The 17,800-nt window shown below is 39.0% G+C and overlaps 1 protein-coding gene and 2 non-coding genes across 35 annotated transcripts in view; all 3 read left to right on the forward strand.

Annotated features, from left to right (window-relative positions):
• Nucleotides 1–17,800, forward strand: part of CNOT1 (CCR4-NOT transcription complex subunit 1) — a 107,058-nt gene that overhangs the window by 51,943 nt on the left and 37,315 nt on the right. For 9 of the 33 annotated variants that reach the window (XM_065566804.1, XM_065566816.1, XM_065566808.1 and 6 more), the window contains 9 exons: nucleotides 2,111–2,261; nucleotides 4,214–4,415; nucleotides 4,949–5,095; nucleotides 6,280–6,404; nucleotides 8,627–8,913; nucleotides 10,497–10,575; nucleotides 12,229–12,462; nucleotides 13,004–13,144; nucleotides 14,464–14,643. In XM_065566804.1, the coding sequence (XP_065422876.1) occupies nucleotides 2,111–2,261; nucleotides 4,214–4,415; nucleotides 4,949–5,095; nucleotides 6,280–6,404; nucleotides 8,627–8,913; nucleotides 10,497–10,575; nucleotides 12,229–12,462; nucleotides 13,004–13,144; nucleotides 14,464–14,643 (1,546 nt within the window). The remainder of the gene's footprint in view (nucleotides 1–2,110; nucleotides 2,262–4,213; nucleotides 4,416–4,948; nucleotides 5,096–6,279; nucleotides 6,405–8,626; nucleotides 8,914–10,496; nucleotides 10,576–12,228; nucleotides 12,463–13,003; nucleotides 13,145–14,463; nucleotides 14,644–17,800) is intronic. The other 24 variants (XM_065566805.1, XM_065566809.1, XM_065566820.1 and 21 more) reach the window with 7 other exon arrangements.
• LOC135975730 (small nucleolar RNA SNORA50) lies at nucleotides 2,590–2,725 on the forward strand. Its single transcript, XR_010592738.1, has one exon. It is a non-coding gene; the product is annotated as a small nucleolar RNA SNORA50 (small nucleolar RNA).
• Nucleotides 17,331–17,469, forward strand: LOC112060486 (small nucleolar RNA SNORA46). Its single transcript, XR_002889771.1, has one exon. It is a non-coding gene; the product is annotated as a small nucleolar RNA SNORA46 (small nucleolar RNA).

Genomic DNA, 17,800 nt, shown 5'->3' on the forward strand with positions numbered 1-17,800 from the left:
GTTTCAATAAAATATGAATTCTTTTTAGTTTTTATCCAAGCTGGCTTCAAACTTTCATAAGTGTGAGCCTTATTTAAATAGACTCCATAACGAACAATCTCATCCTCACATCCACATAGTATCCATGTAGCAACTACAGCAATGGCTTTCTTAAAAAGGATTGCTCAAAGCATTTAATGTAACTGACTCTCTTGATGTGACTTAATTGCTACAAATGAGTGCATAAGGAAGGATGGTCTAGTGGTTAGAATCATAGAATATCAGGGTTGGAAGGGACCTCAGGAGGTCATCTAGTCCAACCCCCTGCTCAAAGCAGGACCAATCCCCAAACAGATTTTTGCCCCAAATCCCTACATGGCCCCCTCAAGGATTGTACTCTCAACCCTGGGTTTAGCAGGCCAATGCTCAAACCATTGAGCTATCCCTCCCCCTCTTAGCAGGGTTAGCCTCAGACTCTGGAGACTTAACAGAGTGGGGACTTAAACCCAGTTTACTTTGTGACCTTGAGCAAATCACTGTCTCTTTTCCTCAGCTCATCTGTAAAATGAGGATAATAGCACTTTCCCTACCTCTTGGGTGGTGTGAGGATAACTGTAGTAGGGATTGTGAGGTGCTCCTCCTACAGTAATAGCTGGTTATAGATGTACTATAGATGGAGAATAGGCAATACTTTGGGCTTGCCTACATGGGGGGCATCCAGGATAATTAATCCAAATTAACTAAAGGTATGAATTGGATTTCATGCAGTTCAACTAATCCACTTCCCTGTGTGGATGCTTCTGTTCAGAATTGAAGTGACCATAATTCAGTTTAGTTTAATTAGTGAATTAAGAAACTACATTAAGGCCATTTTAATTCTGATCAATCTGTGGAAGGGGAGAGAAAGCACTCCTACAAAATTCTGAAGTCTGCTTACTGGGTAGCTGCTCACTTTTCACAAAATGTGGGTGCTATAGGTAATGTAGAACAAGGGATTCTTTTTATAAAGACTTGTCTTAAGAGGCAAATGACAAGTCTAGCCTTGGATCTATTTCTATATGAGAAGGCCAGTTGTAATATTTCAGAGGATAACAAATTAATAGTTTTATCTTCTGACTACTTACTACTGTGTAAGGTCTAAGCCCACTGAAAGATGCCCTCGTCTTGGGCAGCATGCACTTTTGACCTTTACTTAAGGCTTTCTGAAGTAGTACAGCCCTTTTGTTTTTTAGAGATCCCCGTGCCAAGAAATAGACTAGGGATTCCTAGGAGTCTGTTCTTTTTTAACTCTGTTGTGGAAAAAATGCATTCTGTTTTTAGGTGTGTCTTAATCCTTGAAGTTATTCAGTAGTGTATCTAAGACAGGAGTATTGACACAGGATAATAAAGTCTGGAAAACTAATTTCCCTATCAAGACTGTCCTTTTTCTATGTATCGAATGGAAATCAAATAAAATGTAGCTAAGATTCAATATAGTACAGTTACTTATGAGGAACGACACTTATGAATTGATACCCTGATTCGACTTTACGACGCTCGGTCCTGCAATGTAGTGGATTGTGGTTCCGAGTTACGATGTTTCGACTTACAATGCGGTTTTCAGGAACCAGTTGTCGTAAATGCGAGGACTGCCTGTACACCAGAGGGGGCAGGGTTTCGTTGCTTGCTTAGAGCTATAAGGTACTACTGCTAATTACTCCTTATATTCCAGTGCCTGATGAAATGTGGATCTGAAAACAAGCATCTTCTTAGCATGAGGGGGATAAGCATATTGACTTAACAATGTAACTTTTCACTAAAGATGGTATCTACAGTCACTCAGCCATCTGTTTTGGGTTTAAGGTCTAGCGTAAGTCTTTTAGAAAGACACGCTGCGGGTTTGTAGGTTCTAGAAGTCTCTGGAGTGCTTCAAGTCACTTCTTAGTGAGTCTAACGAAGAGATACAACAGTAGGGATAGTCAAATTATTGTAAAGTAATTGCAAAATCTTAACTTTTATCTACTTCTCCAAAGCCACACTTATTGCCTGTCTTGAAATACATGGTCCCGCTTGCTAAAGAGAAACTGAACAGGCTGGATTGGCCAGCCTCAGGAATGCCATATGGCTTATCACCTAACTCTTCTCTGCTCAGGAGCGTTTCTCAGGAGCTGTCAGAGACCATCCTCACTATGGTAGCCAATTGCAGTAATGTCATGAACAAGGCTAGACAGCCACCACCTGGAGTCATGCCAAAGGGACGTCCACCAAGTGCTAGCAGCTTGGATGCCATCTCTCCTGTACAGGTAGATAAATGACATGCTACAGTTTCAGAACAGTGATAATTGGTATTTGTTTGCTGCATAAACTGAACTCTGGTAACGGAACTAAATGTTAGTTGGCTCCCTTAAACTACTTGTACATGCATGTCTACATAATTTGCTTGTGTTTTAACTACAAAATAGTGTGTAATGGGTTTAGTTCAGAGCTAACTTTCACTTCTGGAATGTTTGTAACAAGTAACTGATGCTTAGAATGGGAGCAGTAAAAAGTGAAATACAAATTTGGCTTAATTAAAAATATAGTGAAGGTTTCTTTAAAGTGGTAAAGAATTTACTGAGACTTTTGAGGAATAAGCACTGCCTTTGAACCTGATGTGTCTTGTTTGTAGCTTCACGGGCCAAGCAACAGTGCTAGAGCATAAGGACTTGTTATAACTGGGGCTCTTCAGCTCTCAACTGAACTGCTCTTTTAAAAACAAGGTACATTTAAGTTACTCCCTGCCGCTCACCACCCCTTCCTCCTCTGGGAGCAACACATTCCAGACAGATTTTGCTTCTAGCAACTACATTCAATGGCACATTGAAATGTTAAGAAATTAACTTTTTCCCTATAAACTAGTGGCACTTCAGTATTTCTATAGATGTCAAAGGCATCAATATTTTGCAGGCTAAAGAAGTAAAGCAGTTTAACAGCTCTCAGAAGTGGGAAAACTACTCCTTAGATAAACCTATTAAATAATATCCTGGGAACAATACAAACTGCTACTGTGAGCAATTAGAGCAGCAGAATGTTTTAGATAACTAGTCTGTAGCCTGGCCATCTTCTGGATAGATGGTGCAGTTCTAGAACTCTCACCTCCTAGAGTCAGGTTTCAGAGTGGTAGCCGTGTTAGTCTGGATCAGCAAAAAGAACGAGGAGTACTTGTGGCACCTTAGACTAACAAATGTATTTGAGCATAAGCTTTCATGGGCTAAAACCCACTTCATCGGATGCATGCAGTGGAAAATACAGTAGGAAGGGGTGTGTGTGTGTGTGCGCGCGCACACACGACATGAAAAAAATGGGTGTTGCCATACCAACTATAATGGGAGGGATCAATTAAAGTGGGCTGTTATCAGCAGGAGGAAAAAAAAGTTTTGTAGTGATAATAGGGATGGCCCGTTTCCAACAGTTGACAAGAAGGTGTGAGTACAGAAGTTTGTTTTTTCTCCTGCTGATAATAGCCCACCTTAATTGATCACTCTCCTTATAGTTGGTATGGCAACACACACAGGACATGAAGAAAATGGGTATGTGCGTGCATGCACACACACCTTCCTACTGTATTTTCCACTGCATGCATCCGATGAAGTGGGTTTTAGCCCACAAAAGCTTATGCTCAAATAAATTTTAGTCTCTAAGGTGTCACAAGTACTCCTCGTTCTTTCTCCTAGAGTCAGCATCTCTAATAGTTGCTAATATTGTGGGATCTCTGAAGGCCTATGCAAAAGATCATGTTCCAGTTTTCTCTTAAAATTGGACACAATGGGATCCCTTATACAATAATGAGATCTATAAATAGTGTTGATCATGAAATTTCACTACAGCCAATAACTTTTAATGTGACCTAAAACTGAAAGTTATAAGTTGCTGTAATATCAGATAGCTAAATATTGGTTTTTAATCCAATTTTTGTTGTTCGAAGTCAAATGTGTAATACTAAGGTCTTGAATCTCCAAAAGCTTTTAATAGACTTGGATTTTACATCTCTAGGGTTGTAGCAGTCTTAGGTTAAATCTAAAAGTGTGCTAAATGTCTAACATTTTGTAGATAAACAGGATCTTGTTGGGGTGACCTGTATGATGTCATAGGCTAAAGTTACACCTATGTGTTAAAAATAGTCCCTAAGAAAGTATTGGAGTGGTGTCTGTCAGTTATTGCTAAGAAGAGCTGATAAATGTATATGGCTGTTTATAATCTGCATTTCTTTATTCAGATTGACCCGCTTGCTGGGATGGCATCTCTTAGTTTAGGTGGTTCAGCTGTTCCACATACCCAGAGTATGCAAGGCTTCCCTCCAAATTTGGGTTCTGCTTTCAGTACACCTCAGTCACCAGCAAAAGCATTTCCTCCCCTTTCCACCCAAAATCAGACAACTGCTTTCAGTGGCATTGGAGGACTCTCTTCACAACTTCCAGGTACTGCTTGTTTGCGTTTTGAGGTAACGGAATTGTTCAAGTACTGCTACAGTTGCCTTGGTCAGAGGTATTGGGCAAGAACAGCAGTATGCTTCTGTTTGCTAGGATTTAATTAAAATTACATAACCTTTGCTCCCACTTCCACACCAAACTGCTCAGTGCAGCATAACAAATCAATATAATGTACTTCAATAAAGGGAGGGTCCCATTTAAAAAATAAAAAATTGTGGGTATGCAGTTCTGACCTCCTTGGAATGTTTTACCCATTGAAGACCATCTGAAGTATATTAAAGTGTTGCATTTGAATAAAAGGCTGAAATTTTGATTGGGAACAAGCTGAGCCTTTTGACAGACTTCAGTAGACTGCTGGTAGTAGCGTAATGTGGACTAAAAAGTTGCATATGAAATTGGATAACATGGGGATAGTTATTATAAGACCTAGCTGGTCAAGTTTGTGGGAATAAGCATTTTTTTCTTACTACATGCAAGTAGCTGAGTACCAATGAGATGACTGATGCCTTGTTTGGCCCCAGTAGGTGGTCTTACTACGGGTAGCCTAACTGGTATAGGGACTGGGGCCCTTGGCCTCCCTGCAGTGAACAACGATCCATTCGTGCAAAGGAAACTGAGTACATCTGGACTGAACCAGCCTACATTCCAGCAGAGTAAGATGAAACCTTGTAAGTGGTAGTGTTGTCTGTGACTGAAGTGTGACTGTGGTCTGCAGTTAACCTGCATTTCCTCCAGGGCAGGCTTGCGGCCAGTAGATGGCAGATCCCAGAAATGTGGCTCTGGTTTTCACTCTGCAGCATGAAACCGGCTACTTTAAAACTGCTAGCAGTAGAAGCTTGCCGAGTAGCCCTGAGGGAGTAGAAAGAAGCAGTTTTGTAGTAAAGTAAATAATGTGTTAAACCCGCATGAACAGTGTTGCTCTGCTTCTTTGTTCTGCTGTATATGAACAAAATATGCCCAGTCTTTTTATAAGGGGTTTTATATATGTATGTGTGTGAGATATTAGTGTTACAAAAATGAAATTCTGTAGAGCAAACTAATAAACCAGAGGTGCTTTGAGTGGGATATTACCAGTCAGAGGATTTAATAAAGGGAGGAAGTGGTGAATTAGGATGCTAAAACTGGGAAGAAAAATGAATTCAGGCTAGTTTGTTTCTCAGAATGGAATATTTGGTCTTCCCAGTCCACCCAAGAGTCTAACCGGCACAGCTGTATCTCTTGACTGTGCATACAGTCAAATTTCACACCGTTTGCTTTGGTGACTAAGAGGTGCAATCGGATATTAAACCTTTCAGACATAATTATGTCAGTAAGTCCACTATCTGGCAGCTTGTCCATAAAACTGAATGTGTGAAAAGCTAAACTAATAGGTCCCCAGCGAACGTACAGCTGGAGGTTGATTTGACTCTCTGCAGTTTGGGCTGAGCATTCAGTGACTTGGCTTGAAGTGCACTGGTTGACCTGAAAGAGCTTGTGTGAAAGACTGTCTGCATGTTAGTGTTGTGTAGCATGCTCTTTTTATGTTCATTTGCACATTGGGTTAGGCCTCAATATAATAAACTTTAGAGGTGAAATCTATTCTAGGAGCACTAGCTTAACATTCAGTTTGTTTCAGATTGATCACTGTTGGCAAAACACAAATCTTACTAAGTTAACAGACCTGTGGTTTTAAATAAAACTTGTGCTCATTAAATGAACAAACACTACTTAAAAGCATTTCAGCCCTGTCAAGAGAATTATGTAGGTTCTGCATATGTTTGAACAGATATCTGAAAATCAATTGAAAAGAACAAGGAAAAAGTCATTTGCTAACGAATTAACTCAAATGTTACTTTGTCCATTTTCCCAACAGCTGACTTATCTCAGGTGTGGCCAGAGGCAAATCAGCACTTTAGTAAAGAAATAGATGATGAAGCAAACAGCTACTTTCAGCGCATTTATAATCATCCACCACACCCCACCATGTCTGTAGATGAGGTGAGTTTCCTTCCGCAATGATCACATCACTTGTCTAGAGACTTGTTTTATGGTTGAAAGTAATTCTCCTTAATGTCTTTAATAAATATTGAGGCAATAGCAACATTGCTTTTTGTTTGGTTGCAGTTTGAGGAAGTAAATTGAGTGCACAAATTTTCAAGAACCTGTCTGCTGTACACAGGGTAAAAACACCCAGTTGTACTGTGCATTAAGTGCAGTTTTAAGTTCTAGCTGCTGAAAATGTTAAATTGGGTGGACTTAGTCATGTGAAATCCAAGCACAAGTATTTAACATTGGTGCCAAAGCTTAAAGGGACACCGTCAACTTAAATTATATTTTTATCTGAAAAGAATTAACCTATGCAATTAACACCTAAAATTACTATAAATGACAAGTGAAAAATGCTCTTCAGTTTTAGCGTATACCCTTGACAGTACTGTGTAGTGGTTTGGTTTACTTCTCCTGTCACTAGTCAATTTCACCTTTCTTGGGTGTCTCGCACAACAGAGAGAAGAAAACGCTTCATTATAAATTTTTTTTTTTTTAAGAGACAAATATCAGGGAGACTCAGTGGCAAGTATAATCCTGTGGCCAAGTTCAGTTTGCTTGTTGAAATAGACTATTTCAAGTTAACGATGTCCCTCTAAATATATTTGCACACTTACGGATTATTGAAAAGCACTGTTTAATGATCTCTACTTCCTGTATTTCAGAATCAAATTTAGGAGCAGTACAAAGAAAAGTCTCATTTGAAGACCATTGCAAATAAATCTGACAAATTTATAAATATAAACATGGCCTTTAATATCTGATAGAGGGGGAAAAAATGAAATTATGAGCAATACTCTAGCAGGTCTAATCTACAACAAATATTCTTGGGAACCTCCCCCCAAGCAACTACTTCACAGTCCAAATACTGTAAAAATCTGATGCTGAATTTCCAGTTACTTAATGTATATTGAAGTGGGGGAAAACTAGAATGAAAGTAATTACTCTGCTAAAATGACATTCAAGGGATTGTCTTAACTCAGAAGCAAGCATGTCGGAAGTATTGATCTGACAAACTAGAATGTCTGAGGATTTGAAGAAAATTGATAAACTGTCCATTTGACCTGAGTAAAATAGGATTTTGCTTATTTATTCCTTTCGCCAAGGCCATAGGTTTGAAGAAAAACTGCCTTTTTAAAAGCAGTTTACATGCATAGGAGACTACAACTTAAGACAGTCTGACATTTTATTTGCACAGATGGGCATAATTGGAGTTATTGCTCAGGTGCACAATTGGTATGTAAAGTACTTGCACACTCATTCCTTACTTTATGCTTGAAACACTCCTGTTGTGAAGCCTTGAATGTTACTTTCTTAACTATTTAGAGATTCCTGGGGAAGATTTAAAACTATTATACCAATTAAAATGACTTCTTGGGATTCCATGTTTTGATCAAACTCCATCAGTTTTACAGCTAAAGATCTGTATAACTGCCAGTCCTACAAACTCAACCTTAGAATGAAATTCAAATGAGGGGGGTGTGACTTGTGTATTATCCTGATGATTCTGCAATCAGAATTTACTCTGAACCAAATAAAATCTAGCTTTCTTTCTCATTTGTTAGCTGCACTGTGCTAACAAGAGGTCTTTCTTAAAATAAAAAAGGCCTAAAGCAGACATCAGCCGGGATAGGCAGAGAGCAGATCTGAGTGAGAGGTAGTGTTTTTTTTTTTTTTTTAAACATGGTCCCTTTTCTGACCATAATTGCACTTTTCAGTGCTTTAAAAATGAATACTTTTGGGCTGATACTATGTACATAAACTTAGCCCAATTTGAATATGTACAGCTAAGATGAAGCCACATGACCTGTAAATGTAGCAGTGCTATCAGATCGACAAACTACTCAAAAGCTTTTGCAAAAAAGATACTGACCTGAACAATTGTAAGACAGCTACAGTACGAACAGATGAAGTTTCTAGCATCCACAGAATCTGTGGAACAGCTACACTGAAGCAAGTTGTCCCGCCATCTCTTGACAAGACTTTAAATAATAAAAAAGTGTTTGAGTTTTACATATAGATTCCTGCCCTCAAGTTTGGCAGTTTTGCACTGGGAATTGGGTTTTCCCAGTGCAATTTACACTAGTGACTAGTTGCAGGTGCTCTTGAACCCACTGGTGTGAAAGGGCTGAGATGAAATCAGTCTCTTGGTAACAGTTTCTATTTCTTTGCAGGTATTAGAAATGCTACAGAGGTTTAAGGACTCCAACATTAAGCGGGAACGAGAAGTGTTTAACTGTATGCTGAGGAACTTGTTTGAGGAGTACCGTTTTTTCCCCCAATACCCAGACAAAGAGCTGCACATAACAGCCTGCCTCTTTGGTGGGATAATAGAGAAAGGACTGGTTACTTACATGGCATTGGGCCTGGCCCTGCGCTATGTTCTTGAAGCCTTACGAAAGCCTTTTGCATCCAAAATGTACTATTTTGGTATTGCTGCACTAGATAGATTTAAAAATAGGTGAGTGATTTTTGTAATCTTTTAAAAAAAAATAATAATGCATGGGATATCTTATTAAACTTATGTCTGCTCTAGTCATATGCTTAGTAGTAGCAATACAGGATTAATGGTATGTCATCATACTTGCACATCTCACAACTTGAACATAATTCACCAATTCCAAGCTCACATATAAAACCCACCTAAGATAATCAGTTTTTGTGTTAAATATAGTCAACATGGGTTGAAACTACATTCAAACATCTCTGTCTAAAATTCAACTGACCATATTTTATTAAATCTAATTCAGTCAAGTGTTAAGGCTTGACTTAATGGTATTTCAGTACTTTAGAGACTAAACTGGTAAAGCTTGATCCCCTGGTTAAGAATTTTCTACATGTGCATCCTTATTCAAGAGTAACTTAAGTTACTTCTTAAATGTGAGATTGGTCAGACACTAAGTGCTGCTATAGAACACAAATTTAAGTCCCTCACTAAAGTGTTAAATCTTCTCGGATGAGCCATGTGGAAAGTTCTTAACTGGCTATCTGTAGGGTTACAAGAAATACCCCTGTAGTAATACAGAGAGAATCTTCAAACTTCATTATTTGCATACGTTTCAGCTAGCAGATGCTTAATTTTCCTCTTTCCACAAAATGCCTATGAAATATTGCCAGTGAGACCATTTCCTCAGACACTTGGAGACTTTCTCAGATATTTGAGGCAAGGAATATAGGCTATTTGCAAATGGGGAAACTGTTCAGATAGTCTGGCTCTATTAGAAGTATCACTGGAGACACAAGGGAAAAGTCTTCCTTGTGTTTAAGAAGACTTCCTTAATTAAAAGGTGCCGATTTAGCACCTTTAAATGTATGCTCTGAAAACATGATTCTAGCTGAGATGCTTCTGCCCTTATTCAATTTCTTCATCATCTTATCCAGCCTTGGAATATTTCAGGCTACATTTAAGATACAAACAGCTGTTTATTTTATATGGCTGGATGTCTTGTTACAGCTATTTAATATTCTATAGCCTAGCAGAATAAAATGGCACTGTCAAGACTGACGTACCCAATCCTTCAGCAGCCTCTGTTACTTCTCTCTTGGTAAAATGCACATACTATTATACATGGGATTTTAAAACTTAGTTTTCATCAATTTTAGTAGTGCTCTACCTTGCATTCGCAAATGCACAGAATAAAACCACTGTACATACAGGGAGAGGCTTCATTGTCAGGTATAGGGGTAGTTCTAAACATTAAACTAGAAGTATAATCAAGCTGCCATTGCTGCAAACACAAAATTTAGCATCTAGTAAGGTTGTTGCCTTGCTAAATAGTAAACTGTCTAGGTGTTAAATATTTGGGAATAGATGGGTTAATAGGACTTAATAGCAGTGCAATGCAAGGGTAACTGCTCTCAAATTATTTTGCAACAAATCCTCTTACAAAAATCATTTGTGTAGCACAGCTGGAAAGTTTAGAAGCAACTTTGATGTGTTAAGGGAGCAACATAGCCAGTAACCAGTTTATATTGCTCTGTGGTATGTTCTTGATCAGGGCTCTTGCTTTCTCTCTGACTAATGGATAGTTTTACTGTTGACAGATTGAAGGACTATCCCCAGTATTGTCAGCACTTGGCTTCTATTAGTCACTTTATACAGTTCCCTCATCACCTACAGGAGGTGAGTGTTTAAAAATGATAGAACTAATTCATTAATTTGAGAAACAATCGATTGAGTTGATTTCTATTTGCATTAAAAATGGCCTAAACGTTCATAAGTTTTGTATGACAGTACAAGTCCATAAAAACAAAATACAAACAATTTTTAATGTTTTGTGTGAGCAAATTCTAGACTTGAATGCATTTTCCTTGGGTTTGGGGGAATGGCAGTAGGGGTAGGGACCAGTGCCTTCCATTTTTCTGTAAGTTTATTTGGCTTGCTTGTTTGGAAAGAAGTGCCTAACCTGTGTAGCCATGTGGCCATCCAGGACATATTGCCACTTAAAAAGTGCTGTCATGTATTAATGTCTAAGATCTAATCCTTGCCATGAATCTTCTCTGGGTTTATATTCCTGTCTCCTTCAGAATTTTGGGCTTCCCTGTTGAATAAATGCCCCTCTTCTGTGGTTAATCAAATTATGTGTTCAGACCTGCTAAAAGTAATTCAAACAAGGGACAAAAGAACTAGGTTCCTGAAGGTCTGATCAAAATAATGGGAATGCACTGTAGTCCAAACAGTAAAAGCAATGTTGATTATGGGTTTGTCTCAATGATCCTTCTGTTGGGGTGGGGGGAGGCATGCACAGAAGGTTATCCTAAGGCCACACTCTTGAATGTTTAGTTGCAGCTCAGTAAAAATAAAGGTCTGTCATGACATCAAGTAGACAATACCTTTACTCCACAAATAAAGCAAAATCTTGTAGCTGTCTCAACTATTTGATTATTGGTTTAAGTGATGTATCTGGCATCTGTGTACTTTCTGACCCATGCATTGTAAATATCTAGGCCCATGGTTCTCAAACACTTGTATCGGTGACCCCTTTCACACAGCAAGCCTCTGAGTGTGACCCACTTATAAATTAATAACACTTTAAAAATATTTAACACTATCATGCTGGAGGCAAAGTGGGATTTGGGGTGGAGACTGACAGGTTGTGACCCCCAGTTTGAGAACCACTGATCTAGGCAAATGCACCACTATGGAAAGAAAATGTTAACCATTGTAGAATTACTTCTGTAGGTGCAGAAATTTAAGACCAAGGAAAAAGCCAGTTCCAATAATCGATCACTGCATAGTTCAGCCTTCCTCTAGCTTTATACTGTCATTGAAGTCTTTGGGGAAGACTTTCTTGTCCACTCTGCATAGCAGGCCTTTTGATGTTCACACATTCCCCTTATATTTTTCTCACTCTGCAGGCCAGCAGTGTTTGGAATGCTGTCTGTCTGTGGACTTGGAAGGGAGTCAAGCCTTGTGGCGCTCAGCAGCAGCCTCTCTAGCTTGGGGATAGCATTCATGCCTTTGAAGGCCATACCATCCAGTCCTTCTTTACCATTAAATAAACAGGGACTGAAAAGAGGCTTCTCTGGTAGAACTTCTCTTAACAGGGAGTTCATCTCTAGGTTTTGCAAGTGAATTTACAAATGTCATACATCATACGGAGTGATTTAATTCTGGTTCTGGAATTACCCAGAAACTCTCCTACAAAATTTCCAGGCTGCAACTTTCTGTTAAATTCGATGTGGTGAACTAGAGTTGGGAGGACTCTAGTATTAGGATGCAGTTTCATTGCTACCTGTGTGAATTTCAGTACGTCTCTTGTCTGCCTTACTCTAGTACATTGAATATGGACAGCAATCCAGAGATCCTCCTGTGAAGATGCAGGGTTCAATCACCACCCCTGGAAGTATTGCACTTGCCCAGGCTCAGGCCCAGGCCCAGGCCCCAGCAAAAGCTCCTCTTGCTGGCCAAGTCAGCACTATAGTAACCACCTCCACCACCACCACCACTGTGGCAAAAACCATTACAATCACCCGACCAACTGGAGTCAGCTTCAAAAAGGATGTGCCGGTAAGTTACCCCATCGCTTCATGGGGCTCTTATTGGGAGATCAACAGAATTATGGGAACGGCTGACTCTCAATGAGAACCTAGGGGTTAACCGTCATGAGAAGTTCTATATTTTAGGTTGTCAAGTTGTGATCCTGTTCATATTCATATTTGTAACTTAAAGCATTTCGTCTCTTACAAGCTTTTTTGATTGGTAGTAAGTAACCTTGTTCTTCGCGGGCCAGCCTTTTGTCAATGAGTCTTTGGCTAATTTTGCTTTTTGGCTAGAAAATATTAAGGGGTGGGGGGTGGGCAACATGGCTTTCATGTTGCAGGTTCCCTTTTTAAAAAAGGCACCTATAGACCTAATGAATAGGGATTGGGTTGAATATTCACACTTCATAAACACTGCTTTTTTCCACTCTTTAGGTCACCTTTCTCAATAGAAGATCAAAGTGCTAACTTTACTATTAAACTGAACAAAAGTCCTCTTTGACCTTTTGCCTCTTAGTACTGTCCCTCTTTGCAATATGTTTTTCTTAATTGTCATTATCTTCCTACAGCCTTCCATTAATACTACCAACATCGATACCTTGCTAGTGGCAACAGATCAAACTGAGAGAATTGTGGAGCCCCCAGAAAATGTTCAGGAAAAAATTGCTTTCATATTCAATAATCTGTCTCAATCAAATATGACACAGAAGGCAAGTGTGGCAGAATGTTACCTTGTTTCATTTTATTACCTATTTGTAGCAGGAAGTAATCTGTTCTAATGTCATGGATGATGAAGGTGAATAGAAACTCTTGAAAAAACAAACCTTGTAGATCTTAACTACAACTATATTTTGTAAGAATATTAACTAATTTCCTCTCATCTCAGTCTGAGTTAGTAGCCCTTCTACTGTGGGACTAGAAGATGTATATTCCTACAGCACTGCATTGAATTCCCTCTTTCTTTCTCCCCCCCCCCTCTTTTAGGGAGATGTACTTGAAATCTCACTGCTTAAATTTTTTGGTCTTTTAAAAAGTAGTTTTGGGTGCTACATCTGATGTACAGGGGTAGGTCTGTCACACAGCAACACACTTTGTTTAAAAAAAAATTGATGGCTAGTTCAGGGACAGCTCTAGTACTTGAAATCTAGTCCATTTAAAAAAGTTTCAAGTGTGCCGTTCTAAAAGATTCTTTGTATGCTATTTTCAACAATTCACCCAAAGATAAGAGTACCAAGCTGAAATAGTAATGACCATGTTAGTGTTGCTATATTTCACATCAAAGAAATGTGGTATCCAGTAATCTTTGAATAGTTAACTGCTCTTGTTCAATGATGCTGCTTCATTCTCTTCACAAAGCAACATCCTTTGTCTAAACTAGAACTGTGTATTGTCACACTCTATTCCCCTCTGGTTTCAGGGGAACACTTCCTAGTAGGTAGCTGCTATAATAAAGAAGTTTTGTACTAGTCATATCACTGTTTGGACAATACTTTGATGGCTGTTTTTGGTGTGATCTAGACAAATATTCACACCGCAGAAAATGCAACCACAACTAGTATCTGTTTGATAATCAGAGCTAAGGATTGTATAGTCAGAGATTAAGCTGCTCTCCTCTTCCACTAGAGTTTCTAGGTTAGAGTTTAGGTTCACACTAACAGTAGAAACCTGCTCCGGGACTGCCACCCATGGTCTCTGTTCTGTGAACAGACCCCTTCAATGTCCAGGGCTGTCCTTCAGTAACGTATACTAAATTAAACTCTTTCTTTAATGATCTGTAATGCAGTAAATATCCAGCATTTCACAAAAGATGGGGGTTGCTGCACTCAAGTGCTTGGAACAGATTTAAGTTGATTCATTGGCTAAAGTAATCCTTGAATGACCAAAATGGTTCTGGAATCACTCAGTCAAAACAAACACTAAAATATTTAGTAAAATTTATCAGTACTGGTCAAGTCATTCCCCCCTCCCCCCCCCACCCCCAATCTGTTTTCATCCTAATTTCTGTGACTTTGTTTTGTGGTGGAGCCAGGTTGAGGAGCTGAAGGAAACTGTGAAAGAAGAGTTCATGCCTTGGGTTTCACAATATCTTGTGATGAAGAGAGTCAGTATTGAGCCAAATTTTCACAGCCTATATTCAAATTTCCTTGACACTCTTAAGAATCCAGAGTTTAACAAGATGGTTCTGAATGAAACCTACAGAAATATCAAGGTGAGTAGTATGTTGCTTTTTCTTCTGACACTTAATTGCAGTTTTCAATAATAGACACTGCACTGCTATCCAAATATGGTGTGAAACTTCTAAATTATCCATAATTTACCAAGTAGACAAACAGGTTTTTATCATAATTTGGGTAGGAAAAGTGCCTTGAGTACTGTAACTGGCCTTTAGATGGTCCTTTCTAAACCTTGAGTAGGTTTGGTATCTACCTGTGCTACGTGCATCTGGAGAAATGATACCTACCAGAGCTTTGGAGCGGAGCCCAGAGCTGGAGCGCGGAGCCGCTCCAGAGCAGTAGAGCTGCAGGTTTTTGCCTGGAGCTGAAGCAGAGCCGGAGCACAGCTCCAAAACCCCACTAAAAACTTGTGAAAGATTAGAGGGGAAAATGTTTGCATTTGACAGCATTCCGTATAGGTAACTTCTGTGTGTGGGACGGGGAGTTTTTTATTTCAAACAGTAGCACAGGAAAGATTATTTCTTTAAAAGGAAAATGGGGCTATAAAACCAACAGCTTGTGAGACTCCAGGGCAGGTGTAGTGTTTTCAACTGCTGTTTACTTGTTTCTCTATAGACTAGTTAACTGTTTTGATAACATACATACATCCAGCAAAATTTGAAAAATGCTTTCTGAAACATTTGTATTTAATCTTTATATTAAACCAGGTAGACAGTGTCCAAATGGTCATGATTTTAAAATCATAACTTTATAGAAAGGGGAACAATCCCTTAATTTTATTAGTTCATTTAAAGAGTAAGTTTTTGACAGGACTACTAAATTCCAAAAAGTATGGTTCAGCAGACCTGGGGTAACTGAGCTTATGTCAGAAAATAGGATATATCTATCAACATTTTTTGGCTGCTACTTATCTATTAAGTTAGTTACAAACCTGTTTAGTATAACAACGCTTTAGGTTTAGATAACTAGGTTTTGAATCTGACAACTAAGACTTCAATGTGTAAACTGATTGGCTTGATATCAGTGTGGTGCCACTTTTTCCCCCCTCTATCAGTGACTTGTTAATTTTCAACTTCTTACAGTAACAGTCTTGCAGTTGGGATAGACTTTAAATACGTGTGCTTGCAGACTGTAGTGAATGGTCAGATGAAATACTGTATCTATTTGTACCAAGAATCAAAGTTGCAGATAGAGCCTTCTTGAATGCATATCCAAGAAAATGTTGACCAGTTAATAGATGTCTTATAGATGTCATTCATTGTAATAAATTGAAGAAATGAAATTGTCCTGTTAGAACGGACTAGTTCACTATGTAGGATTTGTGAAACAAAACACACTAGTGCCAGAATCCTTTTAAATAAGACATGCAGTGACATGATGAATCTAGCAAGCTTCTAATAAAATCTATGAATGTGGGGGTTTGGGGAATACCATATGCATGTACAGTGCCCTACAAAACCATAGGGGTGTCTGTTCTTGATCCTACAGTTTACACCATTGAAGGACTTGTCTAAATGGCAAGAGTTCTGGCTGGTTTAAATTGTGATTAGAAATCCACTCACTTGTACTAGTGAAAAGGTTGTGTGGATGCTCTTGTTTTAAATCAGGCTTATTTTTGATTTAGCTTAAATTGATTGGTATATGTTGAAGCTAAACTTGATAGTCTTAAACAGAAGTAAGTATCCACACAGAGGCTTGCAGTGGTTTAACTGTACCCTTGTAAATTGGTGTAGACAACCCCCTGAATTAAATGGGCAAAGCCATGCAGATACACCTCTACCCCGATATAGTTCAACCCGATATAACACACATTCAGATATAACGTGGTAAAGCAGTGCTCCGGGGGGGCGGGGCTGCACACTCCGGTGGATCAAAGCAAGTTTGATATAACGTGGTTTAACGCAGTAAGATTCTTTTCTTTGGCTCCCGAGGACAGCATTATATCGGAGTAGAGGTGTACATAGTATACTGGCATACTGCTGGATAAACTTAATCTCAAGGCAATCGTGCTTTTAAAAATGTCATCTTCTGCAAAGTGTTTCATTGTTAATCCACAAGTCACATGCCTTAATTTTAAGGGCTTTAAATGATAGTGGCCATTTTTCTCAGAGGATTCTCAAGTGGAAAGAATTACTTGGAAGGTGAAGGCAGTAGGAAAATACTGAAGGAGCACTTAAAGGCAGCTTGAAGGAAGCATAGTCTGTGTACTGGTTTGCCAACAGAAGTATGAGGGAGAACAAAAGAACGGCCATACAGGGTCAGACCAAAGATCTATCTAGCCCAGTATCCTGTCTTCTGATAGTGGCCAATGCCAGGTGCTTCAGAGGGAGTGAACAGAACAGGGAATCAAGTGATCCATTCCCAGCTTCTGGCAAACAGGCTAGGAACACTATCCCTGCCCATCCTGGCCAATAGCCATTGACGGACCGATCCTCCATGAACTTATCTAGTTCCTTTTTGACCCCTGTTAGTCTTGGCCTTCACAATATCCTCTAGCAAGGAGTGCCACAGTTTGACTGTGTGTTGTCTGAAGAAATACTTCCTTTTGTTTTAAACCTGCTATCTATTAATTTCATTTGCTGACCCCTAGTTAGAAGGAAGTTAAAAATGAAAGTGGAAGTGCAGGCATGGGAAGATTAAATCCCAATTTTAACATAAGGAATTTTGTAGAAATGGCAAGGGGAAAATGAAAAACAGGAGTGAATATCAGTATATATCAATTAGCACTATTTTTAAACCTGTGGATGGGATTTCTCTCCACTATAGGTTACGCTGTAGTGCAAAATAATTCCTTGGCACTCTTCTGAGCACAACTGACCACCTACCATTTGGTTGATGCTACTATAAGCTAAGGAACAGAACTACATGTTTAAAAGGTCTTCAGAGACCAGAACTGACTTGAACTATTTGGGAAACTAACTACTTATGCTTCACTGCTGATGGTTTACATGTCGTTATATGGGAGGAATGCAGTGTTTTTGTAGCTGTTTGGTCCCAGGATATGAGACACACAAGGTGGGTGAAGTAATACCCTTTTTATTGGATAGACTTCTGTTGATGAGAGACAAGCTTTCGAGGGCTTACACAGGGCTTCTTCACAGCTAGGAAATGTGCTCAGTGTCACAGCTAAATATGAAGTGAAATAAATTGTTAATCATAAGAAGCTAATGAACATTTCCAGAGACCATTCAA

Source organism: Chrysemys picta, chromosome 14 (assembly GCF_011386835.1).
Source record: "Chrysemys picta bellii isolate R12L10 chromosome 14, ASM1138683v2, whole genome shotgun sequence".
In the NCBI taxonomy this organism is placed as follows: Eukaryota; Metazoa; Chordata; order Testudines; family Emydidae; genus Chrysemys; species Chrysemys picta.